This window comes from Cygnus atratus, chromosome 1 (assembly GCF_013377495.2).
Source record: "Cygnus atratus isolate AKBS03 ecotype Queensland, Australia chromosome 1, CAtr_DNAZoo_HiC_assembly, whole genome shotgun sequence".
NCBI classification, from domain to species: Eukaryota; Metazoa; Chordata; class Aves; order Anseriformes; family Anatidae; genus Cygnus; species Cygnus atratus.
The window spans coordinates 198,544,046-198,564,183 of NC_066362.1; the positions used below are offsets into that span (position 1 = coordinate 198,544,046).

General features: G+C 42.8%; 1 protein-coding gene across 8 annotated transcripts in view; it reads right to left on the bottom strand.

The window, feature by feature from the left end:
* The window catches only part of FAT3 (FAT atypical cadherin 3), a 428,576-nt gene that overhangs the window by 225,068 nt on the left and 183,370 nt on the right, over positions 1 to 20,138 (bottom strand). For all 8 annotated transcript variants that reach the window (XM_035542387.2, XM_035542391.2, XM_035542388.2 and 5 more), the window contains one exon: positions 12,262 to 12,576. In XM_035542387.2, the coding sequence (XP_035398280.1) occupies positions 12,262 to 12,576 (315 nt within the window). The remainder of the gene's footprint in view (positions 1 to 12,261; positions 12,577 to 20,138) is intronic.

Consider the following 20,138-nt stretch of genomic DNA (forward strand, 5'->3'; position numbering starts at 1 on the left):
TCTGCACGGTGCCAGGATCTGCAGCCCCAGGACAACGCCTGCGGCACAAGCAGGCACACCGGCACCATGCCAGTGAAGGACCGAACTGCCCGCTCCTCCATTTTAACAGCATGGTCTTGACTCACTTAAGGCTGATCAATACTGCCTGGGTTTTAATTCTGCATCCCCATCTGCTTTTTCCCATCTGTTGTCTCAGGCTCCCTTTACACTGTGAGTTTTTTGGTGCAGCAACCATCTTTTACTCCATCTACACTGCCAAGCTCAGCAGGGTGCCGCCTCATAACTGTAGCTATAAAGGTGCTACAAGATTGCAAATATACTTTAAAAAGTCATAGTTTTAGATTACCAAGAGGCAGCACAGGTTTTGCTTTTCCTCACAGAATTCTTCTTAGTTCTGAATTATTTCTAAATACTAAATGAAAAATAAAAATGAAACAGTTTCTCTTCCTTTTTGTGCAGCACTCATTGTGGAGAAATTAAGCTATGTTGAGGGTACAGGTGTTTTTTTTTGTTTGTTTGTTTGTTTTGTTTTTTTACTCAAAAGCACTCTCAGAGGTAAGGGTGAGAGTTCACAGTGACACAAGCCGAATACACACACAGTCCACAGTTTTGTGTGAAACAGTCTTCAATACAGAGTATTTTCTGAAACAACTGTCTTTATACCGTCACTTCAACAAAACATATATTATTTTATTCATGTTTTAATCTCTTTCCTCATGTTTGTTCATAAGCAAAAATGGTCTCTCCCTACAGAATTTTTCCCTTCTCTGACATTTCTGTTTTCCCATTAAGTCTTTTTTCACATTCCTAGTGCTGTGTTTCTGTTGTTAACAAAACCACGAGTTAAAGAGGTTAGGCTGATGCCTTGCAGGGTGTTCATAAAATCCCAGCTATTCTGCACAATGACTCCAAGCAAAAAGCAAGAACAGAAGTTTTGGAGGTGGAAAGGAAGAGGCTTCCTCTCCAGTATAAATAACTGTGAGGAAATGCCTTTTTGATCCTCCCTCCTCAACACCAGATAGCAGCAGGGAAGAACAAATCAGACAGATGGGAGCTGAACTCATGGGAGGGTGATGAAACCACTGGTGAAAGAGTGACTACACCTAAATCCTGCCTATTTGCCTCTCTGACACCAGGCTGGACATCATTCAGTGGACGACTCTCTCCTCACCAAACCAACCCAAATCAAACTGAGGGGTTTCCAGACATAAAAATTCAGATCATGGGCATCTTACTGAGTCAATGCTGCAGCTTGCCCCTGTGGACTACTTTACAGTTAATTTTGGTCATGTGGTTGCTTTATTTTTTCTCCTTTAATACATAATATTCTCTTCATCAGTTTGGATTACATTAAGTATTACAAGAAAGAAAGAAAAAATGAGGTAAATCCCATAAGAAATTATAGACTCATTGAAAAATATCTACAGCATCATACATTTTTAAGCTGTTAATACCATTAATACTATCTAACATTTTTCCATCCCTGCACCTATTTTGGGTAATCTTGTGCGTGTTTACTCTCTCTGTTTAATCAATCTAATTCACACATACTCAATAAATTAAATTTAGTAACAATTATTCCCCGTGTCATTTGTAATATGTTCCCAGGTTCCATCTCAAGAATTGCCTTAAATTCATAGAATAATAATGAAAACAAGAAACTTCTGCATTCTCAGTTGCGTCTCCCAAATTATCTCTCTGAATAACTTAAGTCATGGGCATACAACATTTCTTCAGAGATTAAAAAAATGCCTTGTTCTCACATTAACAAAAATAACTTGAACATTTTTGAACAATGACAGCATCCTGCCATAATAATACCTGTTTAAGGATAAGATGGCCAAATTCTAGGGTGGCATAAGCCATATAATTCAGCTGAAGCTGTAGTACCATAAGCACCCATGCTTCTCTAACCAACTTATATATATATATATATACACACACATATATATATACTGCACATTTTATTACATAGTGTCTATGATTCAAATGAAGGTTAGAAAATATGAACATATGGTGAAGGGATGCAAAATTAATTATAATCAAAATATTCTCCTGTCGGCCAGACTTACAGTTATCTTTGTGTATTGTGGCTACATTAAAGAAATGGTGAATGTGCATTGATGTTCATATGCTGTTATTAAGTTGAAGTTCAAGAAATATGCAGTTTTAAAACCAAGATTTGAAAAGCTACTTGTTAATTACCATACAAATAGATTACTACAGCACAGATTCCTTGCACATAAATCATCTGAAAAAAAAACAAGACATTTCTCTTATATGACAACAAACCCACAGCAGATAATGACATTGACTCATATTTACAGGATGCAATGAGCACAAATATTCTTGCAAAGCAAATACAAGCAAATATACTACAGAGAAAGAAAGAGTACAAATGTGCGAGGCCAGCCTGGGACTTCAGAGCTCTGGGTTTGCCTCCTTGTTCACAACAGCATCAAGCAAGCCGCTGTGCAAGCATTAAGCTGATAGCGAGAGGTTTCGCTTCACACACCCAAGGGACACGAGTCAGCTTGGTCTTTACATACCTCGGAGGCCTCATTAGTGCCATCCTGGTCCTGCCCCTGTACACACTGGAATCCTTCTTTGCCTTTGGGCAACCCAGGGTTGCCTTTGGGCAAGTGAGGAGGAGGTGAGAGACAAGGATGGGAAATGGTGGGCTAATTGGAAACAGGATAGGAGACAGGATAGGAATCAGGTGCTCGTGAGGCTCCTACATGCCCAGGTAGTTTCTGTGCAGGTTATAGGGAACACCAGAGCTGAGAGGGAGGAGGCGTGGGGTCAGCCTAGTATTCAAGGTCCAGTGGGGCAGGCTGGCCTGGACCATTGCCAGGAAGGTTTTATATGTGGCCAGTGGTTTCAAAAGCAAAATAAGACCAAATCTTCATTATTGGCATAGGTTTTTAGCTGCTCCCTTTGCCTCAGTTTCTTGTTTGCTCAAAAGGTACAACAGTGCTGCTCTGTCTTACCATATGGTATGGAGGACTTAGCCACCAAGGGAAGAGAAAGCATTTAAGCACAACAGGTGAGGAAGTACAGGGATTGTCAAAGCCACAGGATGATCAATGTGAAAATATAGTTACAAGACCAGGGTCCCTTGCAGGGAAACTTTTTTTTTTTTTTTTAATTTAACTTCAGAGATGTAAGAGTTCTGTAGAAAGTTTTGTATAAGATGAAAGCTGTGATTAGGGGGGTCTTCCAATATTTAACCCCCAGATACTGCTTTATTTTTATACATATATGTCTTCTGTTAAATTAAGCTCTGTGCATCTAGACATATGGCGACGCGATCTGTACAATTATACTGATAAGGTCACATACTTAACTGGCAAGAACTGGCAACAGCATTAACTTCAAAGAAGTTGTGTCAATCTTCGCAGTGAGAGAAAAGCACTCTCATTAACATAAAGGGAAGGGGGAAAGTGAGGGGAGAATAATTTCACAGGAAATAATTATCTTTGGATATAACAGTGTAACTCTAATGGAGACGGAGAGTCAGAGAGAGACAGAAGAGGAAAAATAACATTGATCTACTATTCACCTTAATTTTGAACAGACCAGTTCAGCTGTATTGCAAGGTGATGAAGTTTAGGAGGTTTATTAGGTGCTGATACAACCTCCTACGTGACAGAAGACAAAGAAAAAATAATAGTTTGTAATTATTGACATCATGATGGCTTATGCAAACACACCTGTCTTTACAGTTGCCCTCCCTTCTTATTCCCATTTCCCAACTCATTATTTTTTTAATATTCACACAGAGAATAGGTCAATCTCATTCTCTCAGATAGGAAATGTCTCCACCTCTGCTTTTTGTTAAGTAATGAGGAACGGATGTCACCCTGAGAGTAAATTATGGCTACAGGCTTTGCCTCTAACTTCCAGTGAAGTCAGTAAAGAGAAATTAGAAAATGTTCATACAATAAGGTGAAGATACACCACTCAAGCCAGGAAAGTGCCTGTCCTAAGATGACAATATGAACATACTCAGAGCAACTATGGAAAAGGGAAAAATGCTGATCCTTGTATTGTCTGCTCTGCTTTGCAAGATCCAAAATCATAGACACACAGAGTGCCTCTGACTGTTGAGCAACAGCAAAATGCAAGTTACTTGATTGATTAAAAAGCAGAAGCAATAAAAAGAAAGCAAAAGTCAACATTCCCCACCCCCAAGCCTTCACTTCATCTGGCCCAACATCACAGCTTTATTTTCCTCCCCAGCAGCTCCTCCTCCACACCCCTAACCCTGCACAAACACCACACTCACAGGTTCCATGTCCCTGCATCCATAACTCACAAACTTAATTTCCCTTGCCAGAGTTCAGGCTTGGGCCACAAGCAATTACTGTAACGTAAGGGCATTCACTGCTATTACCATAATAATGTATGGCAGGATATGACAAGTGTCCATAGCATGTGCATGTGTGCATATGTTTAACAGGACTGTGACTCGATACTTATGGTACACAGCTTCACCCAATAATCTCGATTATGCTTGTCATTGATAATAATTTTTTCAAGAGTAGTTGATTACCTGGAAGTGAATGCAACAGCCCTAATTGCAAATTAGTGAAGGAACAGAACAATTTATGAAGAAGAGAGATGGTTTCTTAACCAGTTCTGACTAGCCGTGGCTTCTGGAAATGTATGAATAAAGAAAGTGGTCTGACAGACAACGTAGAAAAATCAGATATACAGCTAAGGTGATAGCCAGAGTTCTGAATACAACCAAAGTCTGTTTTCCTGATGTTTTTTTGAAAATGATGACTGTTGTAACATACAACAATGTAGATTTATGGGATTAGTGGCAAAATTCCTGCTGTTCCAGAATCTGTATAAGGGCAGGACAGGAAGGAGCTATTTTTCTGCAGGGAAATGTTGAAAAGAGGTTCAGCGTGGGATTGTCACTGTGATCGGGGGTGGACTAATGCTCCTAACATCAGCAGGGACATTCCTCCCCACTGGCACGGCATTAACTCAAGATCAGTATTTCCCTGCCTCTTTCTCTTATCAGGCAGTAACCTTCTCCTGGAGAAAACACTGACTCGCGGGCCCACACCACACTGCTGCCCTTCAGACATACATCTCTACTGAATCAGATGGGTGGTTCAGGTTAAAAACTGATGTTTTATTGAATAAGGATAACAATGGTCCAGTCGAGTCAATGGGAAAACTCACAAAGCTTCTTACCATGAAAGAGGGCTAAAAAGGTCATCATAAAGATCTAAAGAAAGGTTAAAATTTTTATATGCCATGTTTAAATCTGCTGATTACAGAAAAAAATGGCATTTATGAGCACTATTGTATCTGCTAATACAATTTTAAAAGAGACACTTGATATCAGAGCCATCCAGCAAGCTCAACTGTATTCAGTGCTTCACGAATCAAACCCCACTGCTAGCAGAAATCAGGCCTGTTCAGAAGAGGTGATAAAGCTGGATTTATTATTTTATTAACAGCAGCATTACTGTAGCCTCAACTAAGGTGACACAGCTCACACCTTTATCCCCATCCACAGATAACACATACAGAGTAAGGAGGAAATCACTGCCAGAGAAAAAGGAAGAAATGGATGGGCTGAGCCCATGTTTTCTCATTTTCTGTGGAATCAGTGGTCTTGCCACTAGACCATAGTTACCTAATTTAAAAGGGTTTTATATTCCTCCTCAACCATCTTAGAAGCGATGTTCCTTTTTCTTTTAATATGCCTATGAATATATGACTGTGCATGGATGCCTATTAATGCTGAGATGCCTGAAAAATCAATAGCTTGCATTTTCAAAGCCTATTTGATCTGCAAACTGGACTAATTTCCAGAACAATCACATGAGGTAAGAAAATATTTCCACTTACACACACACACAAAAAAAAAGAAACAGAGTGAGGTTACGTGACTCAATCAAAGTCAAAAGAAGAGTTCGTGTCACTGCTGGGCTGCAGCTCAGGAGTTAATTGAAAATGTGCTCTGGGGAATAAACGTGCACTGGCAAGCAGATGGACTTGATGATTTACATCCTTTCCTTCTTTTTTTTTTCCCTAATTATTATTATTATTACTATTATTGTTGTTGTTATGACAAGCTCCTTAAGGCAGCAACTTTGACTAACATGTTGTACAATGTCTGATGGGCTTCTAGGTCCCACTGTGATTTAGCACGTAGCTGCAACATCCACGGTCCTTTGATTTGCGAGCTGCTAACCCCGGGCTCAAACCACCGGAAATATAGTGTCAAGTAAAGAATGAGCCATCCCAAACCAGAAATTAAAGCTTTTAAAATACTCAGAAGCTCAATTTTTAACAGTGAGCATATAATAAAGAAGTCATTGAGAGTCACAGTTAAAAATATTGAGAGGTGAAAGAAGAAAGTAGATCATTTAGCATGTGTTGATATAATATAAATTACAGGAAGTGGAAGCTAGCTAATGTTCTAAGGGAATTACATTGTAAAAATCTGTGTTAGTTATGGGTAGTTAACAGATCAGTTATGGATATATTGGGCTGGATGGTGCAACTGTTAAGAGAACTCGTCATTTGTACAAATAGTGCTGGATACCACAGAAGGGAGACCAAAGTCCTCAAATTCACCATTAATTTAAGAGACATACAATCAATGGTTGCTTGTTCTGCAAGGTCTTCTACAGTCTTGGGCAGGGCAGCTGAACCATGGGGACACCTGCAGTATGAATGGCAGTGGGCACAACACGATCTGCACAGCGGTGTTACAACGCACATTGCTGCTGAACACGGCACCGTGCCAAACACATGGGTAGGAGGTGCCACCAGGTGCCCTCCAGAAGGACCCTCCAGCCTGGGGGAGGTGATTGTCCAGTTTGGTCTCTACATCAAGTAAAATGTGCCCAGGAGGGAGATGGCAAGTTAGAATACACAATCGGAGTGTGGGGGTGGAAAACACAACCAACCATACAAAAAAAACTAAAGGTCTTCATTTACGAAACATCTAAGATATTTTCTGGGGATTCTTAAAAGAGTTTAATAGCATGAACAGCATCAAGTGCAGTTACAGACGTGTCCCCCAGAAATCCCATGACAGGGGGAGGAGGGAGAAACAGTACCCAAGAATGACCACTGAAGTTGTCTATTCTTGAAGACTTTAAAAAGTAGCATGAAATGCTTCTTACACAGTGACAAACAGACCAAGGTAGTACTACATTTAGTTTGATGCTGTTGATCCAAAGTCTCTTAGAAATGTTATCAAAAAGTAATTTTGTTTAATCTTTTCAAATAGCCTGGCATTTAACTTTGATTATGATTTTGTGGAAGGTTTTAGATGGCCCTTGCTTTACAGAAGCAATAAATAGTAGCCTTTTCCTTAACCCAGCGCAGCTTGGATTTAAATCTAAATGATATGAAAGGCTGTAGCAGGAACTAAGTTGCCTCCACTTCCATTCACTGTCCATATGGCTTTTTGCACCACCCAAAGTACAGCACAAACGTTAATAACTGGATTATTAAGACCACCGAAATGTGCTTCCTAGTGCAAGGTGTGTACCCCTGAAATGTTATCTACCCCAAAATCCCAGCAGAACTGAAAAAAAAAAAAAAAAAAGATGTTTTTAACAGTCTTCGTCTTCCGGACAAAAAATAAAACAACAAACCAACAACAACATGACAAACTTGGGCCTTGGAGATCAAGAATTTATTACAGAGTCCCAGGAGTGCTCTCCTGAAAATACCAGCCTCAGTCCCTCTCTCCTCACTGGCATACCATTACTTCTGGGCTGAGCAGAGGCACTGGGTAGCCAACAGCAGTACTGGCAACCTTCAGGACATGGTACAACAGCTGAGCGCCTGGCTCAAAAAAGGAGTACATGTGGGGATCTCAGGAAAAACAAGACAAAAGTATCCATAAAAATCGGGAGGTATGGCAGGAGGGTGAAGAACTGTTTTCATATGGCATAGCAATTGTGGCATTCAGCCCCGGCAGGATCCTGTGCTGTCTCAGTAAGCGCAAAAGAAAGAAAAGCCTGCTTAGAAGAGGTGTCTTCCTTAGCATTCATATCAATTTAAACATGACACTCGCTATTCCCACATTAGCCTATATAAATATTAATATTACTTCAGTATGAAAATATCCAGTCTCTTTCCAAATCTAGGTGCAGCATGTGACAGTTCAGAGACAACTTCCAGAAGCAGAGAATCGCTGCTCTGAAATGATGTACTGACCTACATACACAATTTCTAACCCCACTAGTGCAGCTTGCTTTAAAGCCGCAGCAAATACTATTTTGGGAGTGCCAGGGCTCTGTCTTTGTTAAAACACTGCCAGCAAGAGCCAAAGCAAGGTGTAAACAAAATTCTCAGACACACCAGCGTGAATTTAGAGTAAACTCATTAACATCAACAGAATTGCTGTGCATGAGAGCTAAGTTTGGTCTGCTGGCGTGTTAGTTAAAATATCTCTTAATCTCATCTACATAAAACTGAAGAGAAGCTTATGGGGTTTCTCCAATATATGTGGAACACTAAAAAAAAAAAAAAAAAAAAAAAAGTGATGGCTTGAATTAAAATTCATTGTTTTCTTCAGAGCACAGAAACTAATAAATCAATGCAGTAAATTACCACTGTGCTGTGTTGTGAAATTAACGCCTATATACATGAAATTAAAATAAGAATTTACGCCCCTAATCAATCTTTTTTTATACATAACTCCATCATACGTTTTATTTACCTTCTTCCACCAGCTTCTCACCCTGAAATAACTCACTGGGCTGGTGGCTGCTGTGGCATGCCACGGGATCAGCGGGGAGCCGGCCACCCCAGCTGCCTGCCCAGCCCCTCTGCCCACCTCATCGCTGGCCGCAGCCCCAAATCACAGCCCCAACCAGTGCTGCTGGGAGCAAAAGCCAGAGACCTCGTGCTCTGGTGAAGGGAGACCAAGCCCTCTGCTGCACAAAAGTCATGGTAAGAGGGAAACCCCCCGTCTCCCACATCAGCCCCATCAGGCTGATCCTGATGACAGGCGATGCGACTTCTTAACACTTCCATCACTGCTGGATGCACGGTGTCGCTGAGAAGCAAAGGCACTGAAGGAATTAGTGTGCCTTTCCCTGCAGTAATATAACCAGGAGAGTCACTTCAGCTACTTCAAAAACATGTTAACTGCCCCCGCACAAACCAGTGTACTGCAATACCTCTTGCCCACTAAAGAAAAATCCTGATTTGCTCTCTTGGACCTGCTAAACTTAGGAAGCAGTCTCCGCCAGGTTGCGGAACAAGGTCTGGGATTTTATGTTCTTGAGCGTGGGTGATTTATGGTTTCACACGTACTCATGTGCTACATTATCCACTCAGTGCTAGTACCTATGAATATCAGCTCACGAGATAAAAGTGCACTCCGAGGTGTAGACTGATGCTGGGTGGTATGCTAGAAAAAAATAAAAAACACAAAGGAGGTGAGAAAAGAAAGACCTTCGTGGGCGGTGACAGCCGGCTAGCTTTGTGCAGGAGGGCTGCATGTGTCCCTCTCCTCCTGAGGAGCAGACGCACAGCTACTGGAGCCTCCCCTGGCACCCCCACAAACCCCAAACAGGAGCCAGAAGGGCCAAGCCACGGTGGCCCACTTGCACTTCTATTAAATACAGTTAGGAGCTCGAATGACCGCAGATAAGGCACAGAAGGTTGCACAGAGGTGGAGAGGGACATGCCATGACCAGAATGAAGCAGCACCCAGCGCGTTTGTCTTCACACCAGCAAGGGCTCTCTAAAATGAAGGGATTGCACACCTCGCTCAGTCTATGCCGTTCATCAGTGCCACAGATAGCCCTGTCCTCTCAGGTGAGGGCAGAGATGTCTGAAGTAACACCCACCCTTCACACAGCCATGATACACCCCGTGCCCTCTCTGCACTTTGTAGAAAACCAGGTCTTGAAAGACAGGAAGGAAGAAAGCACAGGAGGCCAAGGCCAACAAGGCTTTGTCCTCCAGCAACAGGGGGAGATTTGTTGCTGAAATATATCCTGATGATCTAAGGAAGTGATCAGCAAACCATGATCAGTGCTTCTTTGCTGCAGAGGAAGCCAGCCTCCTCTCCTGCCTGTCATCCTGACCCTCCTCATAATCTGGATTTAGGAGACATTTATTTCTGACAGCAAATCCAACGAGACTTTTAACGCAAAAGCCTCATCAGTGAGGCATCTGAGAAATGTCTGATTGCCACAGAAGCACCCATGTGCTCCAGCCCGTTTCCCATCTCCAGTCGAGGCCAATTTCTGCTGCTTTGCACAGAAGGATGTAAAAAACGTGAGGTGGGGCCTTCGTGCTGCCTCTTGACACCTGATTAGTCACAGGAGAAAGATGTCAGTTTGTTGGTGCTGTCTAAACTCCCGAAGTGACAAAGAAAACAAAAGACCTCCTCACAAATGACTGCTCTCACTCAACCCACACACGCTGCCATCATCACATATTTGGGTTCATGTTAAACCTTTTAATCTTGATTATACAGCACACTGCTGCACTTGTGGCTGCTGTACGAAGCAGTGCATGAGTTATGGCATTGCTGAATCCCAGCAAGGACACGGGGCTGGCACACTTCTCGTCTCTCTTGTGTGTGCAGAAGTCGCCTCTATAAACAACCGGAGCGTAAGCCACTGTCTGAGAGAAGGTAATGCCCTGCAGGAACGTACCGGAGACAGATATCTCAGGGAAAATTTCATGCAAACCCATCCTCCTCCTGGGATGCCAGCCTCCTGTTGGAAGGAGCCTCCTGACATGGAGCACGGGCCAGGCAGAGCTTGCCATGCTTTGATACCTCACAAGGGAAGAGGAAATCCTTGTGTTCAAATGACAGACCTCCCTGTTTGGGGATCAAGGGACCTCAGTGCACATGCACTCCATCAGTCCAATCATTTTCAAAGGAAAAAAACAAGAAAAAAAGCAGCAATGGGGGCCCCCCAGGGGTTGCCGAAACAGTGAATTGTTAACTATGTTGATGCCCTTAAGTTCTCTGACAGCAATTTTAGCAGTACAAACTGAAGATGAACCTCTTCAGCATCACCTGCGATTCAAGAGGATGACGATTTTCTTACTGGAGAAAACTATTCTTGCCCTCTGCTCTGGCGTGGGGAAGTGCCACCAAAATACCTGGTGCTAACAGCAGCAGCGCCCAAGCACCCATGGCTGGGACTTGTCTGAAACTCACGGCCGTGCAGAGACATGTGCTGATCAGGATGCTCTGTGGGAGGAGCTGATGGCAGGGATGCACGTGCATTAAATGTAATTAATTAAATATTGCTGAGTCCTAACTCTGCTATTTTGCCCAGATGGGATTTATGGGGCAGGGGGAGGAAGGGAAGGGATGCAGATGGAAGAGCCATCTTCAGCCATTTCAAGTGTTAAGAATAAGTGAGATATGTGCCTTAGGGCTCAGCAGATTGAACGGTGTGAATACACGTGCTCTATGATTTCTTCACCTGAAGAAAGGCTTATGTCTGAAATGATCCCAGACCCTTCTTAAGCTACACATTGCAATAGGATTGACAAATGTTGAAAAGTTATTTAGCGAATATCATTGCCTTATAAATTAAAAGCGTTCACTCAGGTATATTCCTTTTGATTTTCTAGGTGCAGCAGATATAAATAAACTCGGAAAATAACCCCAGAACAAAGCCAGGAGCATTACAACAAGCACGAGAACTTGAAGCAAGCATGAGCGCCAGGCGTACAGCAGCGTGTCTGTGACACTGCCCACACAGGCCGCTCATCCCAACTGTTACAAATCAATGCAAATGCATAGATTTTTTAAGGGCCGGAAGGACTGTTAGATCATCTCAACTGTCTTTTTGTATGAAACAAGCTGTAAAATTACATCCAGCTCGTGTAACACACAGCCTAATTATGTGTACTTGACAACTGTAGTGCCACTCACTTCAGCGAAGCTTTGCCGGATTACAAAGGACAAGGCTGTGCTTCGTGAAATCCAACAGCTTGAATCTGCCTGTTAGCACTGCTCTGCAGACTCAGAGCAGCAAAGTCTCATCCTTACAGACAAGGAAAAGAGGCAACAGCCAGCAGCTATTCAGTGACCTGCAGACGAGTGATCGCTGCAGTGGCACATGTGCCCCACATCAGCTGCCGGTGCGCTCATTTACAAGTGCACAGCAGGATGCTTCAGACAGATAACTAACAAGAAAACACAGGTTGGGAAAAATACTGAAAGGGAGGAAGCCAATAAATATTTAAACTGTATTTTCCTACCACCATAAGGCAGCAGGATTTTGTTACCTGTTTTGGGATTGATTACAAAGAAATTCTGGGGATTTCCACTTGTAATCCGGTAAGTCAGTTTTTCATTGGTGCTGGAGTCCGGGTCCTGGGCTTGGATCTGAATGACAGATACATCCTTTGGGGAGTTTTCCATGACGGCTGGGTAATAGATGGGTTCAGAGGTGAGAGGGGCATTGTCATTCACGTCCTCCACTTCAATGTAGACTTCAATGGTCGTGTAGAGCGGGACGACTCCGTGGTCGGTCGCATACACTGTCAACCAGTACGACTTGGTCGTCTCCCGATCGAGAATATCTGCTGTGTAGATAACTCCTGCAGAAAAACAGCAAGCAGAAGATCTCAGGAAGAGGATCAATGAAAAAACACATCTCTTTTAATTTAGCTGTACTACAGAAATGTACTCAGATTTATTAAATGCTTCAACCTTACAAAAGATAAATATGTGCATATAATGAAAATAGTCACTGTTTCCCAAAACCCTGCTCAACATCTCAGGCCTTTGTACCACAAAATTTTTTTGGGGAAAAAAGATGGCTTTTCCTAAGTGTCCTAGTGTCACAACCAGTTTCTGCTGGCACTGCAGCTGGCAGAGTAACAGAAGAAATGCCATCATCTTCTGCCAGTGGTGCGAGCTTGTATGAACTGTAGTAGAGGGAAATCAGCACTGACAGTGAATTGCACAAGGGAAGGTGGCTACTCATTTAAAAATCCTACCAGTGCCCTTGCTGAAGAAAAAGCCCTAGGGGACTGTTTAAAATAATCCATTCAAGTTCAGAAAATAGACAGCAAATTAAATATTGAGAAAAGTCATTGCACATTGCCAAAATCCCAGATAACGAGCAATTGAAAGCTAGCCTTGTAGAAGCTCTTAGACGATCGGTATATCCTCCTTCATCACAGAGGAAGGAAGGGTTTGCCCACACTACTTACTGGTGTAAGACAACATTGGCTGTTTTCCTTTGTGCCCCTAAGAAACCAGGAGAGAATGCATTTGTCTGTAACAGAGCAAAGGACTTCAAGGCACCTTCAAGTCTACCTAAAGTGATTTAGGTAGCCATCCTACTCATGAAATGAGGACCAAACCCACCATGACTTCAGCAATATCAGATACACGGCCCTTATACCAGGAAGACCTGCTAGCACTAAAAGACCTGTTAATATTTGTGTAGTCAGTGCCTTCACTGACTTGTAGTGTGCCTGTAAACACACAAGGATCAAGTACACCAGCACCACACACGCATTCACACCAACATCAAAATAAGCAAGTGCCCTTTCCCGTAACTTCTGTGACACCTATCCCAAGAGCATTTTCCTATTCTATACAGCATTAAACCTTGGATGGCACATGAATATGATGGGTCTCAAGCTTGAGATAGATACATTGAAAGGACAGTTTCCAGCCAAGCAAGTCATGTCATTAATAGAGAGGAACTAGTGAAGAAGTAACGCAAGAAACCTGAATTTAGTCCCAGATGTGCTTGATGCTACTTAGAACAACACCATCAGTTAATTATGGAGGGAAGTGGAGCTCTAAGATCAGTGCTAGTAAGAGAGGTAGGTGTCTTTTTTTGCCTTTAGTTTTTTTTTTTTTTTAATTATCAGAGCACCCTAAAATTTCCTAGGACATCCTGAAGTCTTAGAGAGGCTTTAAAGACCCTGGAATAGTCACAAATGATGCTAACCTCCCTGCCTGCATGTGAGAGGGGTTTCAGGCAGGCTTTGGGTGCCTCTTTTAGGTGCACAGGGTGTGGGATGCCAGGAAGAGCTCCTCCTCACTGGTCCTATCATGAATCCTTCTTAATGGCATAAGTGAAGTTCAGCCGTAATTCATCTGCTTTATTCCTTGCCCCGGTCTTACAAGTTATGCATCAAATTTGGCTTTGTAGATAGCAGCAATTATTCCATTTATGACACTGGATGAAGCCGTGACCTTTGGTTTAAAAGTGAACTGGAAAGGCTATTCCATTTCTTGAAAAGCAGCCATGAAAATGATGGCCCTGCGCTTGTGAGACATCAGCAGAAGGAACTGATTTGATGGCCTGATAGAGCTTCTGATCTGTAATGATCTAAACAGCCTTGGTGTGAACTTCCCTGGCCATTTGATAGCAGAACCCATCCTATGCTCAGGGCTACTGGTGAACTTACTGCATTGTTTTTATAAGGGGTAGCAGCAAGAGGCAAAAGAGGTAACTTCCACCCTCAGGGACCACCACTCCCCAGCGTAAGACAGAAAGTTCCCTGAGCGAGAAGAGATGGTGCCTGTCCCCAGGGAGTCAGGCTCCAGATCATGATGTCCCCCATCCAAATCTGTGCTGGATGGGAGGCAGCACAAGACGCACCGAATGGACGCCTGTTGTATTAGTTCTTGTCTTCTAGCACAACTCTTCTTTTTTACACTTTTTTCAAGTTTGGATTTTTTTATTAATTTTTTTTAACACTAGTCTGAACTGGCAGGTATTTTCCTACAGTTTCATCAACCATACAGAGAGAAGAAAGAGAAGAAGGAGCAGTACCAGTTCCAGACATGTGCGGGCTTAGGTCTCTTTGCAGTAACACCAGGCCCATGTCCTTCTTGCTCGTATTATTCACCCAACAAAGGTGAGCAACACGGCACTGGAGGACAAAGGCAGACTGTATTCTAAATATTCTTGTCAGCAGCAGGCTGTGCTACATAATGACTTTCTGTAGAAACATGGGTGAAATATGTAGCAAAGTGTGATGAAAATGCCTAGAAGTCCAGAAGAGAAATTACATCGCCAGGATGAGAAGAGCCCATAATAAACAACACCCTGTGGAAATAAATAAATAAAATAAATCCATGTGGGCAAGGATGAGGCAAAAAAAGATGAACACTGGTGCTTCTAGAGATGTTGATTTATTCAGATGACAAGAAGAATTATTTTAGATCTTTGAGCAAAAATTGAAATGAGTGGGGTTTTCCCCCAGTTCAAGCAAGGAAGGTTTTAGCAGATTAACCTCTGTTTAGGAAGCTGAATTTCACCAATATTGAACTGATAATAAATCTATCTTCCGCGTCTTTCCTTCATTTTATGACTCCTGGCAACAGTTCCTTTCCATTTGTGTATTTCAGAAGGAAAGGATGATGAAACAAGTGTTAGCAGCTGCCAATGGGTCTGCTACACTGATTCTTCCTTTTACTTTTGATTTATTAAAAGGTCCCACATACAGATTAATTCCTTTTGCTCAATATGTCTTGTCATTTAACCTGTCAACACACAGCAGCTTGATGGATAGAGAAGGAGGTCTTTGTTTCCTTTCAGGTTTTCCATGTGGAGACCCTGTGTCAGCCCTCGGATCCCCTTCCCCTTCTACCTCACTCTCAAATGTTCCAAAGTTCCCCCTTGGTGACTTCCTAAACATGGGTCTGAAGTTCGTACCCACAAGAACACATACAAGAATATTTAACCAATATCTCCATGTAGATTTGGGTAACGCCTTTCAAGCACAAGTCAAATTTCATTTTCAGATGAGGTGCTAACTCTGAAGACTGGTGATGCCATTTAATTATCACCATTTCTTCATCACTCAAGGAAAAAGGCTGATAGTGCTGGTATTAGAACAGCAAGATATTCCCTGGGGCTTTCTACGGGTAGGCCCTGGGGTACCTGAGGTTAGCCGAGTGAAAGTATAGAAAAGGACGAAAATATCCCTGTATAAGATCACAAGAAAATCAGAAAAGACCTCACTTATTTCAAAGTTTATTGCTATTAACAGATACTAAAGAAGGCCAGAAGCTTAAAGAAGGCCAGAAGCTTATTTTCAGGTACAGAAGGACAGAGAGGAGGAGAGGGCTCTGGGAGCAGCCATAAAGCTCTTCTGGGATAGTTTTTGTGGTAAACTCTTCCCAGCTGCCTGCTAATTAGAAGAGAAACATGAACGAGGTAATGACACCTGAGCTAAACAAATCAAGAAAAAAACAAGAAATATCAGCAGAGATCCTGAAAATTTCGAAGTCATTAAAAAGAGAAGTTCACGATTTTGCAGACGCATTTATGACGAGGCAGAAAAGCAGATGCTCCCGTCCACCGGGATGCTCCATCAGGGAGGCACTACTGCATTGCCACACGGGGCAGCTGAAATCCAGGTGAGCAGGCTCGAAGTCAGCTCTTTACATCCCCCTCAGCAAGAACTGCCTGATTTTGCAGTATCCCTAAAGAACTGAAGCCAGCACTTCCTCAGGCCGCTCAGAAATAAAGCCGGTCATCCATCAGAACAGCAGTGCCACAGATATGCTTTCCACTGCAATCCTCAAAATCCATTTGTCCTATGCGATCTGCAAAGCACCACGTGCATTATGAACACTCTAAGTGAAAAATAACAACAGAGTGCACTAATCTCTGATTAAAATCCTGGTCACATTTATATGTAAATTAAGTGCAGCCCTCAGGCTCGGCAATGTGCCAGCAACGCAAAGGTTGTGCGCTTGTTTCTCTTAAAGGCTTGTTTTCCCTCTTTCCCCAGGAAAATAATGGGGTAATGTTTTCTGCACGGCTCCTGCAAGTGGCACGCAGTGAGGGGCTGCTTTATGACGGGTGAAGGCAAAAAGGAAAAAAAAAAAAAAAAGCATTGAGAAGCTAGTGGCTATTAAGTGGACAAGAATCAGCAAACTGGATTTCCTTCTTGCCTCTCCCACTGATTTGCTGCCCATGTTTCAGCAGACCACTTTAAATGACACGGTCCACTCAAAAATTATCAGAAAGTTATGTATTTACTACAGCCACAGGAAACCCAAGAGGCTCTTAAAACAAAAAGGGATTAGAGAGAAGCATTATTTCTTTCCTAGCCTCTTTTTGCCCCCTGCTTGTTTACCTTACACGTCTGACAGTACTTTGTGTATAGGTCGCGTGATGAACGAACCTGCCACAGCTCTGGAAGAGAGTGTTTACTGGAGCTGTCAGTCCGCGTGTTTACATAGGTGCCCATCGCCATGGATATCTGCTTCGCACATACGTTCCTCCTAAGAGTCACACCATCCTTCATGAATACCCTCAATAGCGCAGACACTGAAAGGAGTTCAATTCTGTTTAGTTTTTTTGGAAGGCAAGATTAAAAGACAACTTGGTGGTCTGTAAGAAGCCAGGCAGGGAAAAGACAGAGGAGAATAACGAGGCTCTTTAATCTCACTGAGAAAAGCAAATCGAGGTCTGATGGTTGAGAGTTGATGTCAGAAAAAGGAGAGTGCAAACACGCACCGCGGAGGATACCTGGCAGGAGCACCTGCGTGATGGAGACGGGCCAGAATCTCCCACTGTTTGGCGTCTTGGTACTGGAATGAGCCACTGTAACCTATTCTCCTACCCACCCATTTTTATTGGCATAAATACAGAAATATTTTAGTGTGTGATTTTGCTGAGTGGCTCAGTAGCCTGTGTTATAGAAATTGTCAGTGGAAGTCGTCATAATCTCATGGTTTCAGTAAATGAACAAGGCAGGCTCCTGAGCAGACAGGATGAGGACTGACTTGGAAGAATGAGCCACGCTTCCAAAAACTTCTACCAAAAAACTACTACAGAGATACCTTAGTTATTTCTTTTTCAAAATACTGCAGTGATTTTGCACAGGGGCACCCCACTTAATGCCATCATCTCTCCTCAGTCAATCAGTTGGGAAGAGCATCAGCAACAAGATGTTATGTGTTCTTCTCATCCCTTTTCAGAAGGATGAACTCATTGCACAAATCTGCACCTCAAACTGGGAAATTAGGAAAGGCCAGGTGAGGTGAACAGCCCAGACCCTGACCCAGCAGTGGCCACAGAGGTGGGCAGGAGGAGTGGTAGAGGCAGCAAGGGCAGAACCTGTCCCCATTAGGAGCTGCCTGGAGGTGAGCCCATGTCAGCAGGCCCACAGTGCTCCCACCTGCTGGGTGGCTCTGGGAAATGAATGTAGGAGTACAGCACGCCCCTTCCAACCAAAGCCAGCTCCTCGCCAGTGCAAATGTGAGGTCTGAGTAGCTATAAAAATGCATAAACTTTAGGAAGGACTGAGAATCATGCACACATCTTCTGGACCTACAGACTCACCACCACTGTGTGCAAGGGCCACGTTGGTTTGTGCCATGAGAAGTGCTACAAAACAGCATTTCCAGAGCCCTAAGTGTGCATCTCTCTCCTCCAGCTTCAAAACTAAGGGGACTCAGTGCAAAACAGCTACAAAGTAGAAGCTGGTCTCTGCCCAAATTAAAATGACGGGAATGAGGCAGAGTCAGGAATGAATACTGACAAGAAAATATTCAGGACTCTGTTTCATCACTCAGTTTCAAAGGAAGAAAGGAAAAATCACTGATTCTGAAATACCACTAATTATTCATGACCCTCAATCAAAGGCTCTGCCAGTCTCCCAGTAGTAAACACAACACCTTGTTTGTCACCGAGCCGCCACCCAACGGCCCTTGCTTGCATTTCCTTGTTGGAAGAAAAGAAGTAAGCAAAAAAGACACAGATTAAAGCTTTATAACGACATTTTTTTCAGGTTTTCAGTATAAAACACAGAGGCACAGAGGGGAAGAAGGCATTTACCAAGCTGCTTTGGCCTCCCTGAGATGAAGTTTCTGCAGGCACCTCTTGGTGCTCCTACCCCCAGCTGCTGCCGTGCCCAGAGCCGGGGTCGTGCAGAGATTTGTGAGTCCCACCCAAATGTCAGAACTAGTCCAGATTCCTCACAGGGAGCAACTACATGATTTCTGAAGGATGTTTACCAGAGAGCTAACGTAGGCAGGAAAAGTATAAAAATTATGGAAGCCCTTAATTCATCAAACCGATGAACATAAAGCCAACTAAAATAGCATGATTTGTAGACAGGAATTACACTTCCAATAAAGAAAGGAAATTTATGATTTAAAGAAAGCTGACATTATGCCTAGTGCATACACTGTTTTATTTAGGTACTTCACATAAAATGGCTCTGATGTGTATAAAAGCCAAGAGTATACCTCTTTTAGAAGATATTTCTTCCATTACCTCCATTAAGGGTGAACTGTAAATATAACCTAAAGGACTGAACGGCTTTAGAGTAACGAAGATGCGCAGTGGATCTGAGCACCAGTGCCTGACAGAATGAGAACACTGGGGCCACTGGAGCCAGTGCAACTGAGAATAAACCACACGTTATATTCACCCCTTTTCAAGTCCCCTCAAGCCGTGAATCACCAGGGCCAGACCCGACTACAGACGGCAGCATCACATCAACCAGGAACTCCACCGGAGCGTGAAGGCGGCCGGCCCCTTGTGCCACCCACAGCTCCCAGCAGGCAGCTCCGGAAATCAGGCTCCTTATTCTGGTGATTAAATGCTATCGCAGGACCTTTGTTTGAGCCCCCCCACTGTGCAAAGTGTGTCCTCCCATTTTTACTTTATTGCATGAATTTTGTAAGCTTTAATACATATTAAAATGCAAACCCAGCTCCTATTGAGTGAATGGAAATATCCCCATTGACTTAAATGGAGATTAGATCATGCCAAGGAACGAGTCCAAAAGCAATATTAACTTTGTGAGGTTATACCTATGTAGAACTTTCTAATATTCTTTTGTCTGGTTCAATTGTAAAACATACATAATAAACCATGTTCGTCAAACAATGCAGGACAGGTAATACCCCTGCCTAGGGCTTAACTTTTAATTTTCTTTTTTTACTGATGTTTTGAATGTACAAATCTGCTGTTACCTCAAAATGCAGTTTCTGCAGTTGAATATTATATCCAAATTCCCAGGGCAGTAAAAGAGAATTAAAAATCTAATCCTCAGCAACGTTATTTCAACGGACACTGGATTAGTCTGCAAATACACCTTTTATCTGGTTATTGCATGCAATTGCATTAATATCACATCCAGTCAGGATCATGACAAGGACATTAACA